The 21,246-nt window shown below is 34.3% G+C and overlaps 1 protein-coding gene across 3 annotated transcripts in view; it reads right to left on the reverse strand.

The window, feature by feature from the left end:
• Positions 1 to 389: 389 nt before the first annotated feature.
• The window catches only part of RC3H1 (ring finger and CCCH-type domains 1), a 75,171-nt gene continuing 54,314 nt past the window's right edge, over positions 390 to 21,246 (reverse strand). For all 3 annotated transcript variants that reach the window (XM_065936084.1, XM_065936085.1, XM_065936083.1), the window contains exons 12-20: positions 20,748 to 21,118; positions 20,086 to 20,253; positions 15,889 to 16,041; positions 13,631 to 13,844; positions 13,076 to 13,166; positions 12,817 to 12,949; positions 10,576 to 10,722; positions 9,185 to 9,300; positions 390 to 7,919 (exon numbers count right to left, since the gene is read on the reverse strand). In XM_065936084.1, coding sequence (XP_065792156.1) covers positions 7,769 to 7,919; positions 9,185 to 9,300; positions 10,576 to 10,722; positions 12,817 to 12,949; positions 13,076 to 13,166; positions 13,631 to 13,844; positions 15,889 to 16,041; positions 20,086 to 20,253; positions 20,748 to 21,118 — 1,544 coding nt within the window. In that variant the 3' untranslated portion in view covers positions 390 to 7,768. The remainder of the gene's footprint in view (positions 7,920 to 9,184; positions 9,301 to 10,575; positions 10,723 to 12,816; positions 12,950 to 13,075; positions 13,167 to 13,630; positions 13,845 to 15,888; positions 16,042 to 20,085; positions 20,254 to 20,747; positions 21,119 to 21,246) is intronic.

Genomic DNA, 21,246 nt, shown 5'->3' on the forward strand with positions numbered 1-21,246 from the left:
AAATATTTGCATCAGGAAGGTATTCAGAGTAAGGCCATGTTGCCTAAGCATAAAAAGGTCCTGCTTTTAAGAGAAGGCATAAAAACCAGAACTTTGCATGTTAACCATGGAGTCTCACTGAATGCTGACCCTAGGATCTGAGAACCATTACCTTTATTCCTAATGTGCAGTCACCGTATAACAAATGAAGGATTCTGGACTGTGGTGTTGGATTAATTCCTGTGAAATCTAGGAAACTGGTACTATGAGTATGTGTTTGTGTATATTATCTACTTCTCTATTTTTCATCTAAAAAACAAACACAACTCCATAAAAAAGGTACAAACAAGTACACAATACCAGGGTTAGAATAAGATGGCACAGGCTCATTTATAAAAAAAGACTACGCATTTCTCATTAATTTATCATTTAATATAAATGCTGACAGAAAGCAGATAAAGACCTTGTAGACACTTTCACATATTTACAAACCAAAGGCAAATCACCTCCTTCTACTTGTTAAAATAATCCTTTTATCTGCAACTTGTGGGAGCCTTAAACACTAATTTGGAGCAACATGAGGCTGAGTCAGTTTCCAAGACAATAATGAAAATAACACCATTTTAACAAAAGTGGCAACTTTGATATAAACAGCATGCACACAGGTTGAACAAAATGGCCTCATCCTCTCAAAACCCTGCAACAAGTAGACTATGCACTTACTCAGACCCAGCATTTAGCTGCCCTAAACATCTTTCTATTACTACTTTTTCCCACCTCACTTTTTTGAAGGCCATTTAAAAACTGAATATATAAACAGATTTTTAAAGAGAGAAAAATGGTCTACTTCAAAAACAGGGTTCTTCTTTCCTATTCCCAAAGAACTTCCAGGAGATAACATCTTCAAATAAGATTTCACAGCTTGCCAGATGCTAATTTCACAGCTTGTGAAATTCCAACTCATTATCTGTCTTCACTTTTTAAAGAAAAGTTGGAAACATCTGGAAAAAGTAAAATTTCATGAACTTTAGTAATTTAAAAATGAGCTGTTCCTTTAAGGCTCAATATTTTTAGTTCTTAACAGGTAGGTGAGGCAGGCAAGAAAGAATAGGGAGCTAAGGTAAGGGGAAAATAACAGAAATGCACAAAAACTTTTAAAAATGATATTCTGTCTAGCACTAATTTAAGAACAGGAGACATAAATTTTCACTATTCAAACTGGAAATGATTTCATGGTCATTTATACCCTGACTCAAATCTCATGGGCTCCTTTATTAACCTACATTATTTTTGTCTTGTTAAATATACCTCTGCAGGGCACAATCACATACAATCAATACGATTGGTAAATTACACAAGCTCTATCCCAAGCAAATATGCATCAATATTAAAAACTTATTAAAAAACAAACAAACAAAATAAAACAAAATAAATCCACCCAAAAAGGTGATAATGACTGCAGAATGTCTCGGGGAGACTGGTATGAGCCTAAAGACCAAATTGACTATAGTCAGGGGAAAAGGGGAAGAGGGGTAACAAGGGGAAAAGACCACACACAAGAAGAGGAATCTCACAACTGGAAAATGTTTAAGTGGGTGAAAGGTTTCTTTCATTATCTTAATTCACTTTTTCCACTTCTGTTGTTCTAAAAAGTCATAGATTCATTATAAAGTAAAATAATGAAGCCTATGGATCAGTGGGGGGGGAAAATATCAACTTTTTTTCTCTTAAGTTCCTTTCATTCCCAGAATGTAGGAAGAAGAGAAAGGATGAAGAAGAAATAAAGGAAATTTAGGCAACAATACACCTGGGGAAAGTAGCTCTCAGAACAGTGTCTTAGTTGAACAGAGGATGTAAACATGATAAGCAAAAGCTTAAAATGCCTTGAAATCAGAGGAATATTTTACAGGGTGGCTCAGATAATACTGTGAGAATGGTAGTCAATTAGTGGAGAAAGATTATGCTAATAAACGGTGATTTCTAAAAAAAAAAAAAATAAAGGCTACCAATTATCCACCCAATAGTTTGCTTCCATTCTTCTCTTGATCCTTCACACATCAGCTGGAGTTGGAGTAGGGGCCACCTGACAGTTTCCAGTTATAAGATGACTCTTGAGTGTACCACCTAGAATGGACGCCAAAGACTTGTGAGCTCTGTCTACTTAAGAGTTTAAATTAAAAACAAAACAAAACCAAAGAGAAAAAAAGAAAAACCACACAAAAAGCCCCAACTAGAAACAATGAGACCTCAATACAAGAAAATAAATCACCTTATCTAGTATATAACATACATTTAGAATAACAAACTCCACAGGATTTTATTTTTCTAAATACATATTTTGGACACAATATTTTGTTGTGAGGCTTATTTTAAGTTCTCTCTCTTGGGTTATTGTGCCTTATTTTCTTTTGAAAATGAAAGTTATTAATCTCAAGATGTTCTGCTCAGGAATAAAGTTTAGGGGAAGTTCAGTGTTTGGCTGAAAACTCACAAGCTCTGTAATTCCAGTGGTGAGGTTAGTCCCTTTATCACAACAGGATTTCAAAGGGATCTTTACCCACTTTGTTCAGTGCAGCATTGAAAACTCACCCATTGGGAACATATTTATTATTAAAAGGTATTACTTCTTGGTGGTGGCAGTTTTTTTATTCTTAAGTAAGATTGCTGCTAGTGTTACTTTCAGTTAGAATCTAAAATATGTGAAAACATCTTTAGCAAAGAAAATCTTAAGAATCAAATTGTAAGCTGGCATTTACTATAGTTAATAGTGTCTTTTGACAAAAACACCTTTCTTTTTTCCAAGTGGCTCAGGGAAGTTGAAATAAGAATTTAAAAAAAATATATTAACTGCAATCCACCTGTAATTCCCAATAAGTAATTTCAGCAGGAAAATTTCATAAAGCTGAGTTGAAGCCACAAATAAATATAAAAATCATAGTTGTCCAAAGGCAGAAAAGTATGCATATAGGCCAGCAAAATAGGCAGTCAAGTAAAATAATGACAGCAGTAGACTGCTTACTTTTTCAATCCCTAATGTATAACGTAAAATATGCTTTAGTTTAGAAGCCCTAATTTTCACTTAAAGGGATAGGCAGATTTTTCAGGGAAGATATCACCTTGCAAACACAATAATCATTTATCATCAATAACAACAAAATACAATTGAACTTTTAGGGTAAAAATCTAAGTAAACACTGCAGTTAATTTCCAAACAGGTTCTTAATTTCCCCTAAAAAGTAACTGGGCCTTTTAATGACATATAAAACATTGCAAGTGCTTTTCACAGACAGAGTTTATACATGAAACCTTTACTCAACTCTTTAAAATGAGCAAATAGAAAGCGGAAAAGAGATGGTTAGATCTCCATCTATCACCATTTGTATATAAGCATTAGCAACCGAGTACTCTCTATCTTTAGTGAAAAGAATCTCTTTTTCTCTGAATCTGAATATAATCTAACAGGTACTGACTACAATTAATTATCTTTCACCAATCACATGTTCATGGATTCTTTTACTCAGTCCCAAGACTTGATCATAGTGACAGTAGACTGTCTATAGGCACAAGTAAAATAACAAAAATATAACAAACTATCATGACAAGACAATCTCAGTATATGGGGGGAGGAACGGCTTACACACAAAAGATGTAAAAGATGACATTCATGGTCTTAGAAAAACTGATGGATTTTCATTACTTTTATATTTTATAAGGCCAGCTAACTTTAAGAGTTAACTTTGGATACATCTCCCTACACAGTATAATCAACTCACGAATACTAAGAGGTTTCACAATCAAAATGGCCACTATTTCCTCCCAAACCAAAACAGAGTAAAGCACAAGTCTTTGGCTCTCCTTTAAAGAAAACAGCAGGTTACCATTCCTAACCAGACCTTTGTTTTGCCTACCAGTAGGGCAAATACCACATTTGTGCATCACTGAGTAATAACACCATTAGAAAAGGCAACTTCACAGAAGTTATTGGCTAAGCGAATTCATTTGAATGCTCTGTTTTGAGGCAGCAAACTGTCACTGTTGCAGATTGGGGAGGGCAGTGGGTAAATCAGGGGAATTCGAAGGACAGATAAGGGCCAGAGAAAAAAGAAAAACAAAAACAAACTTTGAGCTCCAACTTTGAAGACCTATGGAAAATCCGATGGAGTTACATATTCAAGATAGCAAATGAGACTCACACCAATTTTAGGTCTTTCAGACCAAAAATAAAAAAAAAGGGAAAGACTAGGAGGAAAGGGAAATAAAATGGGAGAAGGAAATTAGCCATATTAATGCTGTATGAAATATATTTTTATACATTCTGAGTAGTTAAGTATTTGTAGCTGGTATTAAAAAGTGTCTTACTATTTGAATATTACTAGAAACCTATGACTAATTTTTCTTTTGATTAGAAAAGTAACAAGGAATGGATCTTTGGTCACATCAGCCTCTGTAAATTACCCAAGACACGGCAGCTACTGAACTTATGACAATATCTATAAGCAAGGAGAAAAAACTACATACCAGTCAGAAAATTGAGTCTAGATATCTTATTCTCAGTTCTTCTACCCTCTTCCTAAGACCCACTGAATAAAGAAAAGATCAAAGTACTTTTGTACTCTGGTTATAATAAAATTATGGTGTTATCCAAACAAAACTGAAAGCAATGCTTATTACTCCTACCTTAACCTTTCAAAAGTGTTCATTTTCATCTGAGATGTCCCAGTATTGCCTTTTAATTCAGAAGAAATTAACATTTGAATAAGTAAAAAGCCTAAAGATGGTATTTCCTATCTGACTGGCTTCATCGTTTTAACTGTTTCTGGGAATAAATCTAAGAAGCCAGAAAAGTCAATATCTTTCACAGATTTTAAGAAAAAAGCAGTTAAAACATCAAACAGTTTTGCCAAAACAGGCCGTTTACCATTATAGGCTCATCATATGATAAAAAATGTCACAAGGAAAAGGAAAAGAAAGTAAGAGAAAAACAAATTTTTTGGAGGTTTTATTGAATTCCTAAAACTGCTTATGAGCACTGGAAAAGTTGTAAGAATTTCCATGAGGTAAGGCAGAAAAACTAATCTTAAATAGATGAGTTACAGGCACACATACCTTCCTTTTGCTGTTCTACCCACCTAGATTTCTTCTCAAGGGTGGGGTCTTAGAGAGGTATAGCTAGAATTAAGGCTATAATTTAAGAGATCCCCTATCCTCACTCCATGAAAATACCTTAAAAAGAGAGACTATTTTAAGTCAGTTCAAAACAGTAGCTTTTCTGGTTTTATTCAGAATAGAAAAACATAAATCAATCCCTCTTTCTACCTAGCTTACAAAGTCAAAATGGTGAAAGAATGAGTGTATTTGAATGAAATAAACAAGAACAACAAAAGTTGAGTTATTAGGGGTTTCAACAGATACCCAAAATGTAATTTTACTTTTACTCCATATTTCAACAAAATCAACACCCATAAATTTCTTTTTAATACCAGAATCATTCTGAATTCCAAACTGAACCAACTGCTCCTAAAACTTAGGAATTATCTAACATGTCCAAAGAAGAAATAAGATCTGCCCAAATCTGCCTACAGAAGATTAGAGGCCAAGAATGTTGCCTTTTATGGTTAGAGAGAAATTAAAAATCTCAGGATTCTGTCAGACATAAAATTTCTCTCCTCCTCCTCCCAAAAACAATAAGTACTTAAATAGTAAATGTAAGAGGGTTTTAAGCAAAATAAAACAAACGAAAAAAGGCAAAAAAGCAAGTGTATTTTTAAAAAATAGGAAAATATGGATACCAACTGATAAAATGCCTCATCTTCATTCAGTGCTTCTACCTCCCAATCAGTCATTTTATCGCAACAGCTGCGCTCATGCGAAAAAATCCATAAAACATACCCAATATATATACAGATATAGCTATGTATATATGTATATATATAATATATATATATAAATTTTTATTTAAATAAAAAAGAAAGCTCGAATCCCAAGCCAATATGTGTATATCAAATCCTTGACCAGCCAGGTCTGTAGGGCATAATCAAATTCAATGTGAAATAGTATATAAACACGGTGCCTTGACTGGGCAAATTAAATAATTGCTACTCAAAAGAGTGTTCTGTTTGGACTCTCCTACTGGTAGGCAATGGCAGGACTGTATTACCCTCCCCCCTCCCTTACCCCCTATTTGTTTCATTTAACAGTACGATAGACACAGAGCTTAGACTGAGGTGGTTATGACCTCAGCAGGAGTTAAGGGTTAAGAAAATAAGAAACAAGAAAAATACAAACTCTTGCTTTTACCCAACCAAAGCAATGCAGTAACTTATTACATAACCAGTGCTTTCTGTTTTAGTAGTATAATCCAGAAAGGGAAATTTCTAGAAAATCAGGCAAACAGGGATACAGTGGGTGACTATGTCAAATAATCCCCACTAAACACATATAACATGGTCTTAGTTCAGTATAGACATGTGGCATCAGAATATGTGCAGCAGAACTAAATGAGAAAAATTATTCCTTATTCTCTTCAACATTTTCATGAGGAGTCTTTTCAGTATAGTGAAGCCAAGACTACAAAAATTGATTCCTAGATACTCACTAACTACCTACTTGTGCTAATAATTCCAAAAAGCAACTACTGATCAATTTGTAAACTATCCTTAAGATTCAAGCAGTTCTCATTTGCCAAATCTCCTTGAAAGCCAGTGGCTCTACTACATAGGAACTTTGTACTTTTGGTTTTTGAGAGTAAAACAAACATTCATTGAAATAATGTGGCTCTGTTCATTTTAAGTTCAATCAAGTGTTGAGCAGTTTTAAAACATGGTGGATTGTCCTGGTTTTTGAACATTCTATGATTTCACAACTTCAATTTGGAAAAGCATTGCTCTGAATTTCCAGCCATTAGCTCAATATAGGTAATAAACTAAATATGTATTTTCAGTGCTAATAAATTATAGTTCATCCTTAAAATAATTTCCATCTAAATCTTATCAAGCACTCTAAAATTGACTTGGATTTCTGATTACATTAAGAGAATGGAAGCAGTTCATGATGTGAAAATGAGGTCTTTAAAAATTAATTGGCAATTATTTCTCTGAAAAGCTGAAATAAATACAAAAACAAGAAATAAAGCCCTCCTGAGCAACAACAAAGTTTTAATGCCATATGAAAAACCTCCCTACACATGAAGCTTGTGACCCAGAAAGAAAGAAAACGATGGCTTCCAAATAATGGCTCTTGGAAAAGTTGGTCTGCTGCACATTTTCTAATAACTAGTCTATTACTATTTCTCAAGCACCACAGAATTCTCAGAAAGACCGGTGCTTTTAGTCTGTGGTAATTTATGGGGTTGTGAGATTGGAAAGGATTGGGGGTACGGAATTATACACTGGGTATGTAATAATACCAAAATACAAGAAAAACCTACTTCATTAAGATCATACAATTAATCAAACAGAGTGTATATATAATATCTTCTTTTTTTTTAAAGCCCTGGATCCAAGGCGTCCAAAGTTATTAAAATAAAGTTCATTCACAGAACAAAAACAAATTTAATCTGAATTGCTTGCAGATACTGCTAATTTTCTTTTTCTTTAAATTAAAAAATGCATTAATATGAACTATGTGCAGGGTTTATTTTTAGTAGTGGTGTTTGTGCACATTGCCTCCGGTGCTTTTCCTGGATTTCTCTGACCACTCTCAGAGAAAGGTTTAGAAGTTATCTGTTCTCCTACCCCTATGCCCCACAGATTGGTTAGGAGCAGAAGATAAAAGTAGGACTCCTCATATTTTAGGGAGTAGAACTGGATGTAACTCCTGATCTCTGGGAGTCATTATTGTCCCCTCCTCCCTCAGGGTCCTCTGACAGGTTCAGAGAGCTGGTCTTGTTGGACAGGAGGCTGATATTCTCTTGTGTCAATGCTGATCCATTAGGCACGTCACTGTTAACATTAAAAAAAAAGAGAGAGAGAGTTGGAATTTTAAAAGAGGAGAGAGAGAAAACTGATTATTAGTAGAATAAAATCAACAGGGCTTTTCTATATAGCACTATGGAAAATACATGAATGGCTTTCAAACTTTAATTAACAGCTCTATATCCATGCTTTATTTTAGCATATGTGTTGGCAAACCAAGACAAGCTAGGTGATTGGTTTTTGTTTTGTTTAGCTGCCTGTTTCTGTAAATAAAGTTTTATTGGAACACAGCTTGCCCATCTGTTTACATATTGTCTATAGCTGCTTTCACATTACAACGGCAGAACTGAGAGCTCTGACATGGATAGTAAGACTAATAATCTTAAATATTCACTATCTGGCCTTTAGGAAAAATGCTGACCCCTGCTTTAGCAGGTTTACTAGGACAAGATAACACATGGGTTTAAACAGACAAAACTCTAAGCCTGGAAGCAACAGAGCATTAGAAACTGCTGCATATCATCAGGAAGGCAACTCAGGCCTACGCATTAAAAGCCCCACAGTGCCCTAGCTGCAGAATATCCTAAGGTGCAAGATGTGCAAAGAATTAACTACAATCTATTTTTTGCAGGGTTGTTCATAATAATTGATATGTATTCTTCCGTACCTGTAGAAGAATAAAGGGTGATATGGATAGACCAAATTAAAAACCAGGGGGGATAGAACAGAGGATACATGGGTGAAAGAGGCTAAATGCCTGCACACTTAAGGGTATATATACATCAAAATGTTAACAATGGTTTTAAATAAATTATAAACCAAGGGGAAGAAGGAGACGGAAGCAGAAAATTTCATTTCCTGGATATTAACAGATAATTCAACCTTGACTCTGTTCTAAAATAAGTTTTATTAACTCCTTTTTGTTGTTTAGGTGCTAGGTCGTGTCCAACTCTTTGTGACCACATGGACTGTAGCGTTCCAGGTTCCTTCTATCCACAGAATTTCCAGGCAAAAATACTGGAGTGGTGTGTCATTTCCTTCTCCAGGGGATCTTCCAACCCAGGGAATCTAACCTGTGTCTCCTGCACTGGCAGGCAGGTTCTTTACCACTGAGCCACCAAGGAAGCCCCTTTATTAACTCCCAAATTTATGCAAAAATATTCTTTTCTCAATGTATACAAAATAATGATATTTAAAAAATCAAATTATAAAAAAAAAAAAATCAAATTATATTTATGAGAGTGCTTCTATCATGACTGTATGAGACTATATGGAAGTGTCCCTTTCTTTACCTGAATGTCAACGTAAGGTCCTCAGCTGGAACCTTATTTTGTGGTTCTGGTTGTCCATTTTCTGCTTGCTTACTTGTACTCAATTTGCTTTTCATGTCCAGAGAACACTGGTTCTCCTTTGAAAGAAAAGGAAATAAATTTTATTATTTTCTATTTAACAGTGCTGATGGAGGAGAAACCAGCTGCAAGTAATACAAAATGATGAACAGAAATCATATTTAGTTCTGTAAAATGACCAAAGAAACAGGCAGATTAAAAGAATGGCAACACAAGAATATAATGGAGTATGGTCCACTTGCTCATCATCCAAGATGAGATATAAGGGGGCAATGTCTCATGTTAACATTGGACAATCTCATTGGAAAACTGATGATTCAGAAAAATTAAGTTAAAGTATAGTAAGTATCTATAATACACTTACTGAAAACAGAAAAACAAATAAGCCCCATGTATTTCCTTTAAAAGAATATGAAAACTATGCAAAAACAATGAAAAGAAATATCAATTACCATGCAATCTGAAGGAAAGTTTCAATCTCCCAAGATTCAAAATTTGCTGAAATGAGTGTTCATGTACCGTAACATAAATCCTAAGCATATCTGTGGATTCAACTCCACAGGAAAGAATATGCTGATAGCATTTCATTCATGACAAAAAACAGGTCATCAATAACTTAAGGGCTGTGAAACCAAGAAACGTTACTTGGTAATATAACTTTGTATAACATGTGAAGTGAAAGTCACTCAGTCGTGTCTGACTCTTTATGATCCCATGGCCTACACAGTCCACGGAATTCTCCAGGCCAGAATACTGGAGTGAGGAGCCTTTCCCTTCTCCAGGGGATCTTCCCAACTCAGGGATCGAACCCAGCTCTCCTGCATTGCAGATGGACTCTTTACTGACTGAGCCACAAGGGAAGCCCAAGAATACTGGAGTGGGAGCCTATTCCTTCCCAAGTGGATCTTCTTGACCCAGGAATCTAACCAGAGTCTCCTGCATTGCACGCAGATTCTTTACCAACTGACCTTCAAGGAAGCCCTTGGATAACAGCACTGCAAAAAATGCCATCCCCTCTGCTTCCTTAATCAACATGTTTAACAGAAATTTAGTAACTTTCAGATAATCACCCTGTTTTCCTTGAAACTTTATTATAAATACAGAAAACTAAGACAAAAAACACACTCAAACCAAAAGATAAATGAGGAGAAAAGTGATAAAATAAGAAGGTAGTCCATTTTCACGACACTCTAAGTATTAATCACTCATTTTAGCCTTGGGGTGATGATTCTTTATCTCTAGATGATTTGAGAACTCTAGAGCCACAAGTTCAGTGACAACTACACACAGGGTTTCCTTTCACCTTCCCTCTCTCCTTCCACAGTAACACTTACCATACTCAGTTCCCGGGTTCTCTTCCCAATTTCCCTTTCCACCTGGTGCAGTTCCAAGCTCAGCTGCTCACTTGAGACCATTCCAGGCCATTTTGGAGGGGGTGGTGGCGGGGGCTGCGACTGGCCTGCCAGGGTGCTCGCCTCCCTCTGCAACAGCAGTCTGTTACTAACAGCCTAGTGCATAAAGCCCAGCACATACACAGCTCAACACATTTCACACCACACATAGAACGACCAGGCCCAACTTCAGACCACAGCCTTAAGCAGCTTACTACTCATATTTGCAATAAAAATGATGCAACTGTAAGGCACTGTGTCTTTGAATACCATTTGAACAAAAAAGGAAAAAGATGAGCGATTTAAACTTGGTGAACAGTAATTTAATCTTTGGTTTGAGCTGCTCTTCTTTTTTTATTTAAGAGAGAAGTCAACTATAAATGTGGGGGGGAAAAACTATAAATGTGCTCCCCCCGCCCCCGAACTGAATTTTCTCTGAAATAAATTCTGTAATTTCTTTCAATGAAACTTCAATAATGACAAGGACTTTTAACCACAGTGAGTTAAATAATGCTGAAATTTTTTGGAACAGAAAATCAGTCTAGGAAATTTCAACTAAGATAAAAAGCCATGAAATAGCAAGGAAAAGAATTATATTTCATGAGGTTGGTTAAAGGTCCAAATCTTTTATAACTAATTACCTGAAGATGAACATAATAAACATAGCATTCTTTTTTCTTAAAACAGGAATTAGCAAGAAGTTTTGGATCAACGTAAATAAAGCAATGGAAAAAGGAGACAAACATGAATACTATACAGGTTTAGATTTCTAAACTTTATCACTTACATAAGAGTATAAGCCAGACACATGCTTAAAAACAAGCAAACACACAAAACATCCTACCTATTGGTCTTGCTAATAAGAAAGTCTAAGACAGAATCAGTTAGAAATGGATTTCCAAAGCAATGCCTTACATATTATTAAAGATCTTGGTAGAAAGATAAAGACCAATGTTCTAAGAGTATCTTTTTCTTCAGAAGAGAGCAATGCATTTATCACTAGAATGTCTTTAGCTTTTCATATTCAAAGTTAATGTTCCAATCCAAAGGATAATATAAACAAAATCTAGTCTTCTTGATGGGGCACTTAAGGGAATTCAAGAATTTTTTGTCTTCTGACATTCTGTTTCTCTTAAGTACTAGACAGTATGGTGGAAAGAACACTGAACTTGGAGTATGAACACTTGGGTTCATGTTCAATCTCTGTGAAATTCATATCCTTCAACCAAAAAGGGAGGAAAATACCACCTGCCCAATCTACGTGTCAGGAACCCGTATGGGTCAAATAAGACAGGTAATAATAATTTATAAAGTGAAAGAACTATATTAATGAAAGGTATTATTATTATGTAGAGGGTTTTTTTTTTTAGGTCAAAGCTGTGAGCTTCTACTAAAGATATTGAGGAGTAAAAGAAGTGAGAGAAATTTTTAAAAATTAAAGAAAATGTGAGAAATTAAAAACAAAATTTAAGTTAAAAGCATCTGTTGATTAGAAAACTATATAGTATACCTTCAACTTAAATGTGTTATCAGGGAATATAAGCTCCTTTTATGTATTTTATTTTATTTAATATCTTAGATAATCTAGTAAATGTAGATTATCTAAAATATTATACAGTATAAAAATAGAAAAGCTTATATATAATATATAATAGTAACATATAAAACATACAAAATATGTTTCCTATTCTCAGATAATAGATATTCTAAATTTCCTAAAGTCTGAGAACTTCTAAAATTCTTTGAAAAATGGACACTTATACTAACTCTTAAGAAAAAGACTTTTGCTTTGTTTCAAATTGGGCTCACTTGTATGTGTGTGAAGGAAGAGTTTCTACTCCACTTATATTTGAGAAGAATGTAGTTGCTGACTTCAAATTTCATGTCCTTTCCTTTAAAAAAGCTAATCTCTGAGTGTGAAACCACCAAGTTCAAAGTTATCTTATGATAACAGTTTTATTTTGCTTTTGTTTTTAGCCAAAAAGACTTTATACTAGTTTAAGTATGTCCATCTTTGAAAAATTTTGAGACGTTCTCAATAAAAATGTAACTGGTTGTTCTAGTGCTAAAAAAAAAAAAAAAGAAAAAGACTTTTAAGTTTGAGGTTCACTGAACCTCAAAAGTTCCTCCTTTTAAAATCTCTCTGAGAATGCTTTAAAAACTGGAATATCTCTAAGCCTGTACCTCTAGTCCACGTAGCTGGGTCTGTTGGCTAATTTGATGGTTTAGCTGCTGTAATTCCAGTCGTAGCTGTTCCCGCTCAGCAGATGGAAGGGGTTTCCCATGACTAGCCACTTCTGACATAGATATTCTCTCCCTTTTGTGGGAAGGAAAATGTGGAATAAATTTAAAATTTTATTAAAAAAAAATACTATTGACCAGAAAAACAAAGCAAGCTAAGTAATTTTAAAGGTTTGTAAAAGTAATAAGAATGATGTAATACCTCTCACTGAAGTGTCCCTGAGAAGGTATGTTTTGATGAGGTGAATATGCAGAACCTCCCCAGCCACCATGGGTTCCATATGGACCATAATCTGTAAGAGAGTAATTTACAGTGAAATGATGCAATTTGTAGATTTGATTCTTCTTTTCAGGTAGTCACAATCTAAAAGTCAAAGTTATATTCTGTACAGTTATCTTCAAAGATGGCTACCAAAATAGTAATAGGGTATTGATGTTTGTTTTTTCCCCACTAAAATATCAGTCTTTGTAATTTTTCCTTTGGTATGAATTTTTAAAAAATAAGGTGTGTTATTTTAACAAAAACAATGAAACTATTAAAAACCACATAGGTTATCCTCATATACAGACATTTTAGTTTGTACCCCTACAACTCCCCAGGTTATAATTACTTTTCTACAGGGCTAATTCCACAGAAAACTTTGAAGACTACTGCCCCTGAAGATTACAAACAGCACTGATGGTAAATTGGGAGAAAGTAGTGTTGGAAGTTGTGAATATGAACACTCTAAAATCTGATTACCTCTGAGATTCTTACCTGAAATGTTAATAGATTTTGTGGGAGCTCCCTGAGGTGCCATAGCCTGCATTGGGCCAGCACCCTGATATATCGTTTTGGAAGTTCGAGAAATGGCACCAAACCGAGATACTGTTGGTCGGTCTCCAAATGGGATGAGATCATCATCACTGGTTTCTGCTGCTCTTCTCTGAAGGTCCAGTCGCTGGTCTCTAATTCCTTTACTCTCCACATTCTGAGAAAAAATGAAATGAGAAATCCACCCCTCACTTAGATCTCTAACATAATTTCCTCTAGCTCTGTAAGGTCAAAATAGAGTATAATGTTTTTACTGGTAAAGACTAAAATCATTGGTTGCTTTTAGTTGCCATATAAAACACTACCTTTTGAATCTCTGATCACTCCTTATAAAGGTATTTTTTTCTACATCATCAGAAATATCTTTTACATCATTATCCAGTATACATACATATATATACACACATATATATACATATACAAATATATATATGTACACATTCAAATACATATATAAAAACATTCTTTAAAAATATGTGCCAACATAGGCTTTTAAAAGGGATTTCAGTTAGAAAGATAAATGGAAACTGAATTGTCAGACCCTTGCTACTTAAAGTGAGGTGAAAGTCGCTCAGTCGTGTCTGACTCTTTGCGACCCCATGGACTTCATAGTCCATGGAATTCTCCAGGCCAGAATACTGGAGTAGGTAGCCATTCCCTTCTCCAAGGGATCTTCCCAACCCAGGGATCGAACCCAAGTCTCCCACATTGCAGGCAGATTCTTTACCAGCTGAGCCACCAGAGAAGCCCAAAGTACACCTCAAAGTCCAGCAGCAACAGCATCACTATAGAACTCATTAGAAATTTCAGGTCTCATTCCACTTTTACTGAATTAGAACTTGAACTTTAACAGATCCTTAGGTTAAATTCTAAGGATCAGAATTCACATCCAGACTCATGTTTGAGAAACACTGGGGGAGACTTTTTTCCATTTGGGAAATGTTCAATAACATGTAGGTTAGATTGGACAACATTTTTATTCTTTAGTAATTTAAAGAAATGAGTTTTATTTTGCTAATGTTTATGCTATTTTAATTACTCTTTCTGAAACAAGGGTTTCTATCTACTCTGCCTCCTTATCTCATTCCTGTTCTTAGAGAGGCTGTTTTTTATGGCCTAAAAGCAATGTTGCCCTAAACCCACTACAGAAAAGCAAAAGGTTCCTTTCTGCTTTCTTCTCCTCTATATTCCTTTGCCTTTCTTCTTTTTCTATTGCCTGGCATCTAATCATATTCATGCTATAGATGCCACTTCATTCATTTACAGTTATACTGGCATCTAAGTCTTCCTTTTCTATTACCAAGAACTGGTCTTCTCTCAACCTGCTGGACAAGTCTTTCTCTTTGAAAATCTGTATCTAACAACTCAGGGAACCTTTCTTAGAATTAATAAAGGCAAATGGCTTAAGAATAATAGTTAAAAAAAAAAAAGAGTCAAGGCATATCTTTAACTCATCAACACTACTCCTATGCATAAATTTCATGCATGTAAACAAGGAAACGTAGACAAGAATGTTTACTGTAGCACTGAAGATAATAATAAAAGATCAAAAACAGCCTAAAAATAACAACACGAAAATGAATAAACAATTATAATTACTTATTGTATGATATCAGTTATCATAAATGGTATCTGATAAAAGAAGTGAAAATGAATGAATTTGAACTTAGATATAAATTTGGGTACATCTCAAAAACAAGGCTGAAAGAAAACATAGGCTGAAATTTATAATATGTATAAGGTCTATAGATATTCAAGATAAAATTGTTTATAAGTCAAATAAAAGTATCCATGAAATGATAAACTCTCAATTCAGGATAGGATTTACCTTAACTCCAGGGAAGGAGAGGAGCAGAAAATGATAGGGAGGTATAGAAAGTCAAAGGTAAAGTTTTATTTCTTTAAAGGATAAAGAAGCAATTAAGATAAAATAGTCATATATTTTAAGCTTGAGTATTAGATACACTGATGTTACACTACTTTTTGTTAAAAAGTAAAATGATTTTAGTGTAATACATTTCAGTATACCATAGCTTATTTGAAGCTAAGTAATTATAATTGTGACACAAAAACTAGTGTTGTTCACTAGATTCAACTTTGTTTAAACTTAAGAGTTTTAAGAATTACAAAAGAAATAAGAAAAAGTTTTAAATATAATTCAATCACACAGTATAGAATTATGGCTTAGTTGTTACACATACCATCATTTCCACACTCCCTGCTGCCACAACATCTTTAGGTTTTGCATCTTTGGTTCCAATGTAGGAGCCAATAGTGTCACATGACCAGGGTGAGTACTGGCTATAATCATTTCCTTTGTATTTCCCAGCTACCTTCAAGTCTTCATCCAAAAACTAGAGACAGAAAAAAGAAAAAGGGAACAAAATAGGAAATAGCTCTATGAGTAACAACACAGAGAAAGCAGGAATTTCTTTAGAACATCATGCTAAAGCAACAAAATAATGGTTATTTGATTTGTGTCACAATAGAAGATTTTTGTTGACTATGAAAAATATAAAACAAACAAAAACTGATGTTGAGCCATTATACTTTGTTAACACAAGGTCAAAAAGAAGTATCTCAAAATCTTTCAAAGAATCAAATTAGGATTTTTGAAGCAATTTGCTCATCCTCTTTCTCAACAGATCAAGTTAACATTTAAGCAAATAAGTACTAGGCCCTGGTTTTACTAGACTTTCTTTAATGTTTCTTTCAATAATATTTCAGGTAAATAAGAGCACTAAACACTCTTCAAAATGTAATCTTAAATGTTCTATATAAGTACATGATGACATAATGACTTTTCTCTGAAATCTCTTTAACAGCAACAACTTGTATCTTGAATAAAATCTGGTCCTTATGTTGATTCAATGAAGTGAAGATTCCAAATTTTCTTTTCTTAAGATGAGCTCTGAAGTTATGTAATAACCAAATAGGTATTCTAAGGCTGATGTATTTTTACTTACATTCACATTTGCGTAACCTTTTACAGGCTTCTAAGTGCTTTTAGATATACACTATCTTATATGTTCTAGAAGTCCAGGTGAGACAACATGGGTGATCTGACCAAGGTTATGCCAGTATAAGGAGTGCTAGGACACTATTAAATTGCCCTCACTTTGTCATAGATGTATATACTGGCATACTAACATTCCAGGGGGGTACTGGTGCATATAAATGGCTCTATGCTTCCCCTATACTGGAAAAAAATAAAATAAAAAATTCTGTTTTCTGAGTCATCATTCTGGTCTTCTGCACTGGCAGAAGGATCTGCTGTTCACAAATACCACCCATTTTCAAGCACAACTCCTGTTTCCATTGTGTATAACCTCTTTCCGTTTTTTTGTCCTACTTCTATTTAAAAAATTCCATCTCTTTTTTACATGTCTCCTCCACACACAAATTTTGTATAAAACAATTAGTTTTTTTTAAAAGACATGACCTACTAACAAGAGTGTTTTCTGCCTCCAACAGTAAGACATGCAGGATAATTGGTTAAGTAAAAACAAAAACCAAAAATATGCAAAACACAAAACCTGAAGATGTAATTACTAAATAATCCTATTAAAATTATGATGATATGTTAGTTCATGTACAGAAAAGTTGAAATACATATTAAAAAGTTGAAATATATAATAAACTGACAATGATACAGATAATGAGATTTTGGAGAAATTTCTTTGTTACATTATTTTCATAATGTATCAGTTTAGTATAACTATATGCGGGTTGTAATAATCAGAACTGAAGTTTAATTATATAGCTTTGTTATGTTAGTAATGAGACAAATTCTAAAGTTTCTTAACAGTCACACATTATTATTTTTTAGAAATAAAAAAATAATACAAATATTTACTATTTACTGAATGCCCGCTATGTGCCAGATGCCTTATGTCACATTAAATTTTCACCACACCACTGTGAGGTAGGTTTTGTTATGCTTGATTTACAAACAGAGAAACCTGAGCCTCAAGGAAAGCTAAGTAACTTACAAAAGATCTGAGCCACAAAGCTGAACCTGACAGATAAGTATATTTCATTCTAAAACTGGCTCATTTTTCATAGTGTCATATTGCTTTCCATATTTCTCAGAAAATGGTATGGCATAACAAAGCTCAGGAATGTCTCTAATAATCAGCTTTTGAAAAAATATCATGTCATGTTTATCCAAGTAAAATTACATTAAGAGAAGATGTTTCAGCTTTACTAATTAACCTACACTATTGTGGAAAATTCATCCAAAGTGTTTAGATAGGAAAGCTAGATATTGTGAACTCTCTTTAGTAATTTTACTTTCATACACCCCAAAGTTTACTGTTTATTATATGCAATATGGTATGCTTTACTTTTCAACTTTCATTGCTTAGAAATACTATTTAGAATTATAATTCTACACATAAAGCATGTAAGACATTTTCTTTACATAATATCAACTGCACCCATACGAAAAAAATCTATTTGACTTAAAATGGCTATACACACTGAGCTGAGGCAGTATGTATAACAAGCAGCCAAAATAAATACATAAGATCAACAAAGCAAAAAGACAGCTTTCTATAAAGATAAAATTGATGATAAATCCCTAGCAAGACTAACCAAGGGAAAAAATTATTGCTAACATTAGAAGTGGAATAAACCCTATAGACATTAGAAAGATAGTAAGATAATACTCACTGATAATAACTCTTAGCACTGTCTTGTTGAAATACTGATAACCTTGAAATTATTGTCTACTACTCTCTAGTTTATAAAACAGTTTATTCTAGCAACTCTATTTCAGTGTTTTTCTGCCTTTCACTACCTATATTAGCCTGTCTCTTGTATTTGAATCAACCTTATCACCCTATTGTTTCCCTTGCTATTGAGTTTAACAAAACTTTGACATGTCTCAGTTATAAAAATAGTCTAAAGCTAGCAATACAGGGAAATTTTATTAATCTGATAAAGATTTTCTACAAAAAAGCTGACAGCAAACATCCTAATGGTAAACTGTTAGAAGTTTCATTTGCTCAAAGATCAGAAATAAGAAAACCTATCATCATCTCTCTTTTTAATATTACACTGGAGGATCTAGCTTACACAACTAATAAGAAAAAGAAAAAAAGAATTGAAAAGGAGAAAGCAAAATGGTCACCATTCATAGAGAACACAAAAATCCAAAAGAATCCACTAACAAACACTAGAATTAATAGGGAAATCTACCAAAGCTCCTGAACACAAGGATCATGATTCATAAAAATCTACTTAATTTCTCTGTAATAAGAAAAAAGAGAATATGAAACTTCAAAAAGGATTCCATTTAAAAATCTTCAAAAACATGACTTTTCTAGGAATAAGTTTAATGAAAGATGTGAAAGACACTGAAAACCACACGAGGTAGGACATTATTGAGAGAAATTAAAGAATATTCAAGAAAATGGAGAGTGTACCATGTTCTTAGAGACTCACTATTGGAAAGATGTTACTTCTGCCCAAATGGATCTAAAGAAACACTGTACAGTGAAAAATGTCACTGATCCACATATGTAACCTAAAAATTTTTAATCGGCACATTAAAAAATAAAAACGTAAAATTAAACAATAGATTTAACTTAATAATCCAAAGTGAAAAGGAGGCTTTCCTGGTAGCTCAGACAGTAAAGAATCTGCCTGCAACACAGGAGACCCAGGCTCAGTCCCTGGAAGGGGAAGATCCCCTGGAGGAGAGGTTAAATTGTTAAATAATTTTAACAATACATTTTATTTAACTTAATAATCCAAAGTAGTATAATTTCAACAATGTAATTAATATATATTATATACTAATCATAATTATTATATACACTATATAAATTAATAGAAATATATTACTGAAATATTTTTGAGGGGGTACTAAATCTTCAAATCCAATATATGTTTTATGCTTATAGCACAGGGGAACTCAGATTAGGCATATTTTAAGTATCATTATCCATATGTGGCTAGTGGTTAGCATACTGGGTTGGGCAGATCCAGAGATTCGAGGTAATCCTAATAAAAACTGCAGCAGATATTTCTGTGGACATCCACATGCTGATTCTAAAGTATGTTTGGATTTCCAAGGACAAAGAACAGCGAAGACAAACCTGAAGACCAAAACTAGAAAACATAACATCACCACATGAAGACAGTGTGGTGCTGGCAGAAGGACAAAGAAACAGATCAATGAAACTGAAACACAGTCACCTGGCTATGACTATGACCAGATTGTGATACTATATACAAAAATCAATTCTAGATGGATTACAGATCTAAATGTGAAATAATAAACCTTTTAGAAGAAAACAAAAATATCTTCATGATCTTGGGAAGGGTGAAGATTACTTAAACCACTGATAAAGGAAAAATTGATAAACGAGACTAAAAAGTCACAGGCTTACTTCCTCTTGATGGAAGGCAGGAGGCAATGTTGGTGAAGGTGCAAAAGGAGGTGGAGAGATAACCTTCCTTTCTTCTAGCTGTGCCATTATTTCCTTTCGTCTTCGATGTAGCTCATCCAGACTAGGATGGGGCTGGGGAGGAGGCGGAAGCCGACTGTATGGAGGCTCCTGAAAATGAAAAGATGAGTACAAATTGAAAAAGAATTTCAGGACACATTGATTCACTTAGCACATATTTTAAATAACTAGACTGTATACTCATCTTAACATCTGGAAATAGCAAGACTTAATAAAACAAAACAAAACCCCTAAAAGTTCTCAGGATTTCCCAAAGACCTAAATATAAGTTTCTTTTTCTTGGTCAGACACCATACTTTCTAAACGAATCTAGAAATGTTAATAAAATCATCTAACATTTTCAGAAACTAAGATGGGTTAGTGGGAGTGGGGCAGTAATTTATTTCCCTTTTAACAGTAAAAAAATAAATAAATAAAAACCCCTAAACCTATGAAGATTATGAAAAAGTGACAAAAGACGCTTTCCTTTAAAAGAATTAACTGATCAAAGGGTTATTACCATAGTAAAAGGTTAAACAAAAAATCACTATAAGCGATAGTCAAATTAAATCTACAGTAATAATAATAAAAAGAACTCAGCATACTCTGTTGTACGAAGGTCTGATCTGAGTTGGGTGTGGAGCCACTGGATAGTAACCCTCCATTTGTTGGTATCTCTCTCTGGGTTCTGGTACATATGGCGGCACTGCGGCAGGTGGAATCTCAATGGGTATGGGACTTTCTCGGAACATCTCCTCTCTTGCGTAAGACTGAGCAGGGTATACTCGACGGCCGTCATAGTGTGGTGGGTACATAGGTGGGTACTGCTGTGGCTGTGTGCCATACTGTGAGTTCACTACACGATCTTGCAGGTATGGCGGGTAATGATCCAAGTAGGGAGCACCAGGTTCAGGAGCAGATGGTGGAGGTCGGACAAAACGGGACACACACTGTGGCGGTGGAGGATAGTACACACCTGTACAATACAGAAGAGCAGCCAAAAGCAACAATCAGCCAGCCTATTCTTCTATGTAAGACTTTTCCTTTTAAAATATCTCAACAGTAAAGAATCAAAAATCCACTCATTTCTTTAGATGTTTCCCC

Source organism: Muntiacus reevesi, chromosome 5 (genome assembly GCF_963930625.1).
Source record: "Muntiacus reevesi chromosome 5, mMunRee1.1, whole genome shotgun sequence".
Lineage (NCBI taxonomy): Eukaryota > Metazoa > Chordata > Mammalia > Artiodactyla > Cervidae > Muntiacus > Muntiacus reevesi.